This window comes from Cydia fagiglandana, chromosome 3, assembly GCF_963556715.1.
Source record: "Cydia fagiglandana chromosome 3, ilCydFagi1.1, whole genome shotgun sequence".
Classification (NCBI taxonomy): Eukaryota; Metazoa; Arthropoda; class Insecta; order Lepidoptera; family Tortricidae; genus Cydia; species Cydia fagiglandana.
In genome coordinates this window covers 6,928,051-6,940,420 of record NC_085934.1, presented here as the reverse complement: position 1 = coordinate 6,940,420, position 12,370 = coordinate 6,928,051, and the positions used below count along the sequence as shown (strand labels likewise).

General features: G+C 39.7%; 1 protein-coding gene across 1 annotated transcript; it reads left to right on the top strand.

Moving 5' to 3' along the window:
- Window positions 1–599: 599 nt before the first annotated feature.
- On the top strand, window positions 600–11,155 carry LOC134679936 (lipid scramblase CLPTM1L). The gene is made up of 8 exons (XM_063538887.1): window positions 600–947; window positions 1,390–1,579; window positions 2,172–2,308; window positions 3,117–3,399; window positions 3,884–4,072; window positions 6,140–6,339; window positions 7,188–7,439; window positions 8,317–11,155. The coding sequence occupies exons 1-8, from the start codon at window positions 679–681 to the stop codon at window positions 8,408–8,410; spliced, it is 1,614 nt and encodes a 537-aa protein (XP_063394957.1). The 5' UTR covers window positions 600–678; the 3' UTR covers window positions 8,411–11,155.
- Window positions 11,156–12,370: the final 1,215 nt, after the last annotated feature.

Genomic DNA, 12,370 nt, shown 5'->3' with positions numbered 1-12,370 from the left:
TTTAAGTTCTCGCGGTTATTCCTTGGAACAATTTTAAATGCCCTAACACACTACTGCACTGCACCGCGACCTCGGTGCCCCGCACCGTGCCCTTGGTGCGGTACGGTAGTGTGTTATACGGCTTTTAAGTAGCTAACACACTATCGCACCGCACCAAGGTCATTGAGGGACGCACCCATAAGTAAGAGGGAGAAAGAGATATCGCTTTCTTCCTCTTACTTATGGGTGCGTCCCTCAATGACCTTGGTGCGGTGCGATAGTGTGTTAGCTACCTTAGACTTATAATAATAGGGCTACCACAATTATCATGATACATTAAAAATAAATAAATTAACCGTTATACTTTCAGATTTTTCTAACATAATAACGGTAAAATTCAGAATTCATATCACTTTCGAAACAGTTTTAATGTAAAAATTATAAATGAAATAAATAAATGCTAAATTAAAGAAAATGTAACTTACCCTTAAATAACACTTTGTTGATATGCGAACATTGCGAACGTACCCAAAATGTCAAACTAAAGCTGTCAACCAACGTCAACTCAATCGTCAATAATGTCAATGTCATGTCAATTTTTTCAATTTAACTATTTTAACTTGACAAATCCATACAGAAAACGAGAGGCTGCTAAATTAAATTCAATTGTATAGTAATAGTTTTATAAATTATTTCGTGATGAAATACATCTCAGTTAGTTTGATATTAACTTTAATATTTGCTGGATATGTTATTAATACGATATGGACTCTAGCTGAAATATTCATACCGCCCGAATGTAGTCGTGGCGAACGATGTTTTAGTTCCTATTTAGCTTCAGATCCAGTACAGCATTTAGTTCTTTACACCTCTGTTAGAGAACATCCGCACGCCGGTGATCCCGCCTCAGAAGCGGTGACAAAGGTGCATACTTCGGTGAATTTCGACTACCGGAATTCGGCTTCTATGTGAGTGTATAAACATCCTTAAACATCGTTATTCGTTTGTTTTTAACCTTAAGTTAGAGAAACCTATTTTTTTTATAAATAAGATTTTTTTTAAAATATATTTATGGATCATGGAACAATAATTCTTGTACTTACACCACTTACACCTTATAAAACAAAGTCCCCCCCGCGTCCGTCTGTTAGTGTGTTTGTATGTATGTTTGTATAAACTCAAAAACTACTGAACTGATTTTCATGCGGTTTTCTCCTATCAATAGAGTGATTCTTGAGGAAGGTTTAGGTGTATAATTTGTTAAACCATGCTCATTATTAACCAATTAAATTCTGCATATTCCACTAGAGCCTATAAAAACTACTTTCAGCATTATTTCAAGACAAAAATTTAATGGAAAGTGGAATAAGTGCCCTCTGTTAACTAACAAAATCATTGTTTGTTTAACAGTGACGTCACATTGAAGATTCCTCGCAGAACCCGCAATAATGGCACATTGTTCATGCATGCGGTTCTCCTTGATGAAGACCGGTTGTACAAGCAGTTTGATGACATCGTTAGGACAGAAACATTGCATACCTTGCCATTGATCACATTTATTGAACCACAGGCTGCCACATTTAACTTATTAAATAAAGATGTAAGAGATTTAAGTATAAAGCTTTCTTAGAAGACTTAAGTAAAACTCTTCTTAAAAAACTCTTGAGTATAAGTAAAAAAGTAATTCCACTCCTGAATGTAGATGTGTAAAGTTGACAAAATTGCATGTAGTAAATGAATTGACATTGATAACTAATTTTGCTTATTTTATTACAATTTGCATTAATACCATATTTGGAAAATATGGAAAAATGCAAATATGGAATGTCTATCTTAACACTTGATTACTAATTACAAGAGGGGCTTTGGTTAATTTTTTACTTATTTCTCTCTATTACCTAATTCATTCAAATCCTTGAAGGTTAAAGTATGAAAAAAAAAACTATGTGACTTGGTAATTCAGCCAGTGAGCTACAATATTTTTTAGTTTTGCTTGAATGAGTTACAGTGCGTTTGTATACATTTTAACCTTTTGAACGCTGCGCGTATCGTTTGTGGCGCGTCATCGTGAACCTTGCTGGAATGCACGAAGGTTGATATTGGGCTGTAGCCGCGTGCGGCTTTTGATGTCTTTGACGGTCAAAAGGTTAAAAGTATTTTGTAAAATACACTAATTATATTTAAATTTTCAGACCGAAGAGAAAAATCCAAAGGTTCATAATGTAAAGCCCATAGCTCATATAAACACCATAGTTCCTCTGTCTGTTCTAACAGACAACTTAAATCTTCCATCTAACAAAATACCTGGGGAATTATACTCTTTCATAAGGTAAGTGGTTAACTAAGTGACAAAGTAAATAAGTAAATAACTAAGTACATTAACATTACTAAGTAAGGTATTTAGTAATGAAGCCTCCAATTTGAATTCTAGTAAAGCCATTTATTTGTGTGTTTATCACCAATATTTCTTCCTGAGATAAGGGTGTTTTCTATGTGTATAAGTGTCTATTTGTAGGACAAGCAAAACTCACTAATCAATACTGCAAGTTAATAGCCATAGTGAAACCATATAAATACCTAAATAAGGTTGATTTTTGTTAAATCGTATTTAAGTAGTAATTAATGAGTTTTGCTTGTCACCTGATGGTATATCGTCATCTTATTGCAAGCCTTATTGAGTTTAGTGTGGGACTAGGTTGATTTGTGTAAGATTGTCCTACACTTATTTATTTATTTATCTCATGACTATAGTTCGTTTTTTTAGCATTAGAAATAAGGTAAACAATCTTGATGTGTCTTTTAATTGAAAAACTCATTTTAAAAATAAGTTACGGCAAATATGTAACAATTATGAATCTAATACGATCATTTATATTCTTCTGCTTTTAAAGTAATAGTTTTTGATTTTTAAAAAGCGTTTTTCAATTAAAAGACATGTCAAGATCGCCCTTCTTGCAAGTTCTTTCTAATGCTAAAAAAAAACGAACTATACGCTTGAAAACCACTAGAAAATTTCTAGTAGAAACATACATTATGTCAGGAATTATCAACAATCTAAAAGGTATTTTATACAATTACTTTTAGAGTAAACAAAGTGTGAAATATCTTCAACCATGTTAATCTCACATATTTTTCAGGTTACGCAACCGTAAGTTCTTGCCAATTATTCAGCACAATGTACTGAAATCTCGACTGTCAAACCTTCAGCCGTTGAACAGCAGCAGTTCTGAAGTGAACATAACCGTCACTGTGTCACCGTCCTCATATGGCTCCTTACGTTTGGCCCTACATGTCCGCCTGGCTTTGGAACAACTGCATAACCTCGGATTTAGCGACAAAGATGTTGATGATGTCAAGGGTATCTTTGCTGATACCAATCTGTACCTGCTGTCTGCAACGCTTTTGATTGCTAGTTGTCATGTGAGTACATTGTGACATTATTATTGTTTGTAACATTGTTATTATCTTAATCTTATGTTTATTCAGATGCCACTTTACGTCCCTAAATAATATGCAAACATAGGATGTGTTTATTGCAAAATACACTTGAGTAATATGGATCAGTTGATCAAATAATTTTAGTTTACGTCATTTTATTACTCATGGTTTAATTATGCATTCATAATGATGAACACCACAACTTTATCACCTTGATATACTTTTCACATGTTGGACTAACGCCTTACACTTTTTTTCTTGTCTTACCGTCATGAGGGACAACTAAATGCGTTTTTAACACTCGAAATTGGACCCTATACATGCATGCAATAAAATATTTCTCTTTGACATGCTGTTCTAGATGTTTTTGTGTCCACCCAACATAGTATATCTTATACTCGCTATCTTTGCCAGTTTGCCCATGGAAGATGACAAAATTTCTATAACTGACTACATTACCCTGCAGTTGCTGTTCGACTTCCTGTCATTCAAGAACGATGTGTCATTCTGGCGAAGCAAGCGTTCCCTGGGCGGGCTCTCAACTCGCACCGTGCTATGGCGCGCGTTCTCGCAGCTGGTCATTTTCTTCTACCTGCTGGACGAGCACACGTCGCTGCTGGTGCTGGTGCCGGCTGGCGTCAGCGCAGTTATTGAGGTGAGACCTCATTTTCTACTATACAAACTACTATAAAATAGATAGATCGCGATAGATGGCGGGGTACCATCGCGAAATTGAAGACAACGCATGATTCCAAGATCTTGCCCAAAAAAACGCAGAGGCACAATCCAGATGAAGCTGCTGCCAGTCCCGCATTGGCTTATACAAATATACAGCCACACGAGTCGTTGTCCCTCGCATACAAACGCTACATAAGGGCCCTCCCACATCTAGCGTCTTTCGAGCGTCGGCGTCTGGTCAGCGCTATGGAAAATGACGTCGCTGCGCAGTTGCGTCGACGTTGCGTCGAGCAGCGGCCATAGAGTTGTAGACGCCGACCCTCGAAAGACGCTAGATGTTGGGGGGGCCCTAAGTCCGTGACTGTACGAAAAGATACAACGGCGAAGTATTTACTTAAATTGGTATATATAAATCACAAAGGGTTATTCGAATGTTTTGTTTTGTTTAAACTTCACGTAGAAAACAACCTACCTATACATATGGATGGGATATGACCTACATCGCTAACCACCATGAAAACCGTTTTCTCAGGCCGACGTGTCATACATGTCACGCGTCAGTTGTCGCTGCCACTGTATAGGAACAATTGCAGTACCATATCTCATGTTGTTTAAGAATTGTCACGTCACGTACGAACGTGCTTGCTACGCTTACACTTGCTTCCTACGAGCGGTAATAAATAGGTCTGAATGATTCACGGTTAGTTTTACTAGACTTAAATATCGACCGGGATATGGACCGTGATTACCTTTTGTATTGTTTTCGAGGTCCCGATATTTCAATAACAATACAAAAGGTAATCACGGTCCATATCCCGGTTGATATAAGTCCATCAGTCACAAATCCAAGTCAGCGGAGAGTAGCGTGCATCGTACTCGTATAATTCGCGTCTTAAATACGAGTATTTTGTACTTTTGTTTGATGATGGATTACTCTGTATAAATCTACTCTGTCGCTGCTCTAAATGTGCAACTAAATCGAGTAGAGACGCTGGTGATATAGAAAAAATACAGTCAGCCGTATAAGTTGCTAAACGGCAAACGCGCTCTTATTATCTTAAAAAGAAAGTTGTATTCAATACACGGTGTAACATGAGTAAACCGAATAATTTTAACAGCATATTCCTAATCATATTTAAACACAAAAATGTCCTATAAACTTTTTTGAAATTCGCCTAGTTTCAGAGATATTATTAATTTAAAAAAAACCAAGTTTTTTATTGTTACATAGTGTAAAAGGCCTTTTTGGTGGTGATGTTGCTGCTATGGGACGTAGTCTAAATATCCTTATTGATAGATGTCAAAAAGTGACAAGTAACACTTTGCAAAAAGTAGGTTCTACGAAAAAAAAATGTAAAAATCAATTTTAAGTGACAAGTTTACTAATAACATTTATTTTTTATGTACAAAAACATTCAAAAAATTGAAAAAATAAAACAAATAAAAAAATATTTTTTTGGCGAAATTGACCTAAACTCATATTACATTTTCTTCGACTTCTTTTGATCTCAGAAATGCGTGGTTAAAATTATTCGGTTTCCTCATGTTACACCGTGTATATTTTGTGAACCTTACCTGCTTAGATACTTCTGCTACTGATTGTGGTTAGTAGGTTTGTTTCAATAGGTAAGCAAAGTTATTTTTCTCTACACTGGGCATGATAACAAATATAGGTATTTTACCCAATAAACTTTTTTATTTTCCCCGTTTCCTCCCTATTAGTCATTTCTAGTTACACGCAATCATTTGAAGCACCTATACTCGTAGTAACCTATATTTATTTAAGTAAACTACTTAATATCGCAGCTTAAGGAATATGCCTGGGTTCTGTTAGAAAAGCATATAATCTCTTTAATTTTGAATTCAATAGGTACTTCCAATAGTTGCCGAATTAATAAATAAGCCAATGAGGCAGTTAATAGGGAGGCACCCAAAAACTTTGGGATCAATCGAATATGATGATGATTAATGATCCCTGATAGAGGGGGATTAGCAATGTTTAGAGCAGGAAAATGTCTTAATCTGGCGCTCCTTGTATTTCCAGCTATGGAAGGTGACGAAGATCCTCCACGTGCGCGTCTCCTGGTCGGGCTGGCGGCCTCGCGTGTGGCGCGACGTACCGGACGCGGCCGAGCGCAGCACCGCCGCCGCCGACGCCGAGGCCATGAAGTACCTGTCCATGCTGCTGTACCCGCTGTGTCTCGCCGGCGCGGTCTACTCGCTGCTCTACGAGCCCCACAAGAGGTGAGTGCGGCCGCGGCGTGCCGGACGCGGCCTCATGAAGTACCTGTCCATGCTGCTGTATCCGCTGTGTCTGGCCGGCGCGGTCTACTCGCTGCTCTACGAGCCCCACAAGAGGTGAGTGCGGCCTCGACGTGCCGGACGAGGCCTCATGCAGTACCTGTCCATGCTGCTGTACCCGCTGTGTCTGGCCGGCGCGGTCTACTCGCTGCTCTACGAGCCCCACAAGAGGTGAGTGCGGCCTCGGCGTGCCGGACGCGGCCTCATGAAGTACCTGTCCATGCTGCTGTACCCGCTGTGTCTGGCCGGCGCGGTCTACTCGCTGCTCTACGAGCCCCACAAGAGGTGAGTGCGGCCTCGACGTGCCGGACGCGGCCTCATGAAGTACCTGTCCATGCTGCTGTATCCGCTGTGCCTGGCCGGCGCGGTCTACTCGCTGCTCTACGAGCCCCACAAGAGGTGAATGCGGCCTCGGCGTGCCGGACGCGGCCTCATGAAGTACCTGTCCATGCTGCTGTACCCGCTGTGTCTCGCCGGCGCGGTCTACTCGCTGCTCTACGAGCCCCACAAGAGGTGAGTGCGGCCTCGACGTGCCGGACGCGGCCTCATGAAGTACCTGTCCATGCTGCTGTACCCGCTGTGTCTCGCCGGTGCCGTTTTTACGAGCCCCACTAGAGGTGACTGCGGCCTCGGCGTGCCGGATGCGGCCTAGGCCATGAAGTGTGAATCCACTGGAGTTACAAGCGCCCATAGACTGCGGAGGCTACTTAACATCAGGCGGGCCGCACGCTTATTTGCCACCGTCGTGGTATAAAGAAACACTTTTCACATACTTATTCGTCTTGTTTCAGTTGGTACTCCTGGGCACTCCACAGCGTCGTGAACGGCGTCTACGCGTTCGGATTCCTCTTCATGCTTCCCCAACTCTTCGTGAACTACCGCCTGCGCTCCGTGGCGGCGCTACCGTGGCGCGCGTTCATGTACAAGGCGTTCAACACGTTCATAGATGATGTGTTTGCGTTCATCATCACTATGCCGACCGCGCATCGAGTGGCTTGCTTTAGAGATGACTTGGTGTTCCTCGTGTATCTATACCAACGATGGTAAGTAGTTTGAAATATTTCTCCGTGGCGGCGCTACCGTGGCGCGCCTTCATGTACAAGGCGTTCAACACGTTCATAGATGATGTGTTTGCGTTCATTATCACTATGCCGACCGCGCATCGAGTGGCTTGCCTTAGAGATGACTTGGTGTTCCTCGTTTATCTATACCAGCGATGGTAAGTAGTTTGAAATATTACTTTACTAGTGACCCGCCAAGGCTTCGCACGTGTTACACAAAACCTTATCTAACTATATACCTAAACCTTCCTCAATAATCACTCTATTGATAGGTGAAATCCACATGAAAATCTGTTCAGTAGTTTTTGAGTTTATCGCGAACATATATACACACAGACAGACGCGCCGGGGGCTTTGTTTTTATAAAGTGTAGTGATGTCTATGTGTACTCTGTCTAAGCTCCGTGGTGGTCCTACCTTGGCGCGCCTTCACGTACAGTCGCTATCAGATATATCGGAGCGGCCAAGGTGCTCACAAATATCTGAGCACGCCTCTATTGTCAAAGCGTTAGAGCACGTGTTCAGATATTGTGAACACCTTGGCCGCTCCGATATATCTGATGGCGACTGTACATGCCCTTTAAGAGGACGATATTTGCAAGGGCCCATTCGCGCGATTGTTATTCATTTAAATGCAAGTAAATTTTTGAAATTTCGTGCTAGGTAAACGACTACCCGTCCTCTACTAACTACAGTTAGAAAAAAAACATGTAGTCAATCTCTAGCGATATTGTCGATCTGGAGAGATTGTCGCGGCGCACTCGTGCTGAGCTATGAAAAAAAAACAATCCCTCGTCACGTCATTCCATCAATAAGCTACGTCTGTTTTAAGAATTCACTTGACATGGTGTTGTTTTTAGGTTATACCCGGTGGACAAGTCGCGAACAGACTCGGCGGTCAGTATGGACGAGAACCCGGAAGAGTTGGAGCCGCTGAAAGAAAAAGCCGAATAAGGTCTATTAGTCCAAATCGTCCATGAGATGTTCAAAAAATCATTTTGAATTTGGTGAAATCATTTTGAGCATTAGAATATACAATATTAAAGAAAAGACGCTTACCTACCACAAGGCTTTTCGTACATTGACTTGCCTGTTGCTACCTCTATTGTACAATTATATTGCTGTCACGCTCGCACAGTGACATTGACAGCCGGCATCATGGGCGGTACCGGTACCAGTTATCAATCTTATTACCTAGGGAATAGAGTTCAAAAAATCAAGTGTTCGAATGGCTAAAGTTTATACTCTCTGTCTCTCACGGCCACGGCGACTGTTTCAGCTCCCTTGTTGAAGGCGTTCACTTTGCACCAAGAGAGATTCTCTTGCACTAACAACAGCACACTTGACTGACGGAGTAGACCTTATTTAATTGTAATAAGGTTTACATATAGCATTAGTCTAGGAATCCTCTAGACCGAGTTTAGAGCAACTATTTCATGCAACCGATGATCCCAAAAATGCGGGGGTGCGCGGGACGAGGTGAGCGAAGTCCCGTGCCGTGATTGGTCCGTTCAAAGACACGGACGTCACACAAAGACACTTTCGACTCGAACATGGAGTAAAATTACCGTATGCGTGGCAGAGGGGGTAGCGCGACTATGCTCAGTCTGGAGGATGTTTTGTCTGTGACGTATAAGTCATATAACTGCGTCAATAGGGAATATTACGCGAAACTTTGCATAGGGGACGCCACTACCACAATCCATCATAATCTGGGGGTCTACCGCGGTCTTGCAATTCGAACGTCACAAATCGTTGCAAAAAACGTCAAAAATCGATGACGTAATTTATGGACAGCTCCTCGTCAAAAACAGTTTAAGGCAAAGTATGTATAAGTTACTCTATGGTTTGCTAAAGGCGCTAGTGCTGCCCTCTGGCGGCAGAACATTGCAGTAATAATCACTATTTTGGTTCTTATAATACTATCTTTGTGGTTAAATTCATTTTCTTTTACTCAAGAACGCCGTCCGCGGCCAAATTATTCCAAATAGGCTTTTTCAACATCTCACGGACATAATATATATGTAGAGAAGCTAGTTATTTGGTTATACCTATAATATTGGAGACGGCTGCTTGTTTATATGAATATTGAATAAGCGGAACTGTATTGTTTTACTGTTATTTATTTGCTGTATTTTTTCGGTACGTGTTCTGTCAACAAACAAAATTGGTACGTAATATAACTCAAATGTGCTCAAAATTACACAAGTCTCGAATCTGAAGCTGTAGGATACGGTGACTGCTTACCATTAGGCGGGCCGTAATATGCTTGTTTGACACCGACGTGGTATAAAAAGTGTTTTTGTTCATAAACGCCTTCCAAACCTCGAATAGCTATAGTTCGTTTGTCCTTGTCTGTCACTTTAACATTTGCGTTTGTTAGAAACAGACAATAAGGTACTTTAAAACTAAGTAGTAGAGGCTTGGTAATGTTTAATGAATTAGTGGGTTCTCTTGACAATGTAAATCAGCAGATATTTCGAGCACATAACTAGTCTAATAAAACATGGTCTTCTCTTCCCAGAGTGACACAAGCCTACGTCACAATAACATGGCCGCTATATATAGCGCTATCGCATATTATCATATAGCTCTGTCGCATGATGACGTAGGCTTGTGTCAGTCAGGTGACCTAGAAAAGACGGGAAGAGAGTACCAGGCGGAGTATATTATTATACCATGTTTCGAGCATATTGTGTAACTACTTTTGTTGCTGACTGTACATTTTACGGTGCCAGAGGAGAACTTTTTTATTTTGTGCAATGAACTAGAAACGATTCGAAAAATGAAATTATTAATTTAAGTTACGCTTAGACATAGACTAGGAATCCTCTAGACGTAGTTTAGAGTAATTATTTCATGCAGCTGATGCTGCCAAATATGCGGGGGTGCGCGGGACGAGGTGAGCGAAGTCCCGTGTCGTGATTGGTCCGTTCAAACGACGTTCACGGACGTCACACAAAGACACTTTCGACTCGAACATGGAGTAAAACTACCGTATGCGTGGCAGCGGGGGTAGCGCGACTATGCTCAGTCTAGAGGATGTTTTGTCTGTGCGCTTAGATTAGCTTTATTTCTCAAATGAACTGTGAACGAGGCTGTCTAAGGTGCTAAAAAGATTTGCGCCATTCCTGTTTGTTTAATATGATTAACGCATATAAGTATACTTGGTCATTTGCTAAACTCCTGTTAACATAACTGTAGAATAAGCCCTGCACGGCTACCATGAGTTGACATTTGACATTTACGCTGTCGACTGCACTTTCAATTGCACCATTACATTAGTGCCATAGTGCGAGCGAGATAGACTGCGATCGAGTTCACGAAGTCGCTAGCGTAAACACCAAGTATCAACTCATGGTAGCCCTACTAGTATTTAGAAATATCTATTGAGCAATAATTTGAACTTGCGTCTGAGTGTTGTAAGAAAATTAGGAAGTAAATTGCTAAACTATGTTAAATATATGGTAAAAATAATTTATTGAAATGCCTAATGTGTATTTTTAGTAAATAGCACAACGATATAAATTACTTATTAACATAAATGCATAGAATACCTGAAATTTTCGAACTATAAGGCAAACAGTTCAGATTCAAGTTGTTACAGCGTATGCTGTCCTCCTGCCCAGAGTTTATATTCACTCCCATATAAGGACTTATTGCAATCCTTGACGTATAAACAATATATATATATATATATATATATATATATATATATATATATATATATATATATATATATATATATATATATATATATATATGTATATGTATTGTAGGACTGTAGGTCCTACATACAAACGTGAACGCTGAAAACAATACACTCCTTATTTTGGGCAGTCGTGTAAACAGGAAAAACTGTAAAAATTGTAGGTACAATTTTCATCTACTTGACGGATTAGCAAATAATATATTTCATTTTTAATTAGCTACTTGCGAAATATTGTATTTATTTTATGTGGATATATCGTTTAGACATTAAGGATTGCAATAAGTCCAAATGTGTACAGCAATTTTAGTTTATTTTCATATTTCGTCAAGTAGACGAAAACGAGAGCCGGACGAAAACTAGCCCAATGACCCGACTTACTGAACTTACTTACGCCTTTGAGGCGCGAGTCCGACTCGCACTTGGTCGCCTTTTATTTCTATGTGAAACGGCTAAAATTCCTTTTTTTTTATGTATGTATAATAAGTAACAATATTTTGTTGTGAAATATTATTCGTAGTTGTTAATTAGTGGATAAATTTACGACCTAGCGTCAATTCAAAATTGTAAGTTCGATCTGTATAGTCGACCACTCGTGTCCAGAATTAGAAAGAATAAACGTACAGTAGTGACCATGTGGCTCAAGAGATAACTGCAATATTGTGTAAATCGTATAAGTTTTAACACTTAATTCGGCTAAGTTCAAAATACTGGACATAACCTTTGATAAAAAGAGCGTCTTTTGTATTTTTTTCTTACCCAGTCCATTGAAGGGAAAACTAGAAACTAAGTAATTTACTTTTAATTGCGCGTCTTGTAAAAAAAAGTGCTGCCAGCTTACTCTATCTTATTCTGAATAAAAAAAAAATTAAAGTTAACTTCACCATCATGATTAGGTATATTACATTTTTCTAAATTGAAATAAAATTAACGGCAAGCTCAGAATAAATAACTTATTTATTCTTAGCTTGGAGGATATAACCAAACGGAGTAACAGGCGTTCCCCTTTGTCGAAACTCTATGACCAATGGTCATGCACATTGTATGAACTGACGTTTATCTGACGTGGCTATTTTTATGAAGTATTTGAACAAATTAAATTATTTTCAGAAAAACGATTTTTTATTTTATTTCAGTTTATGGCTATTTTTACTTTACGTATACATGTGCCCCTTACCCGCAAAAATCGGCAGACTGTTTTGTAC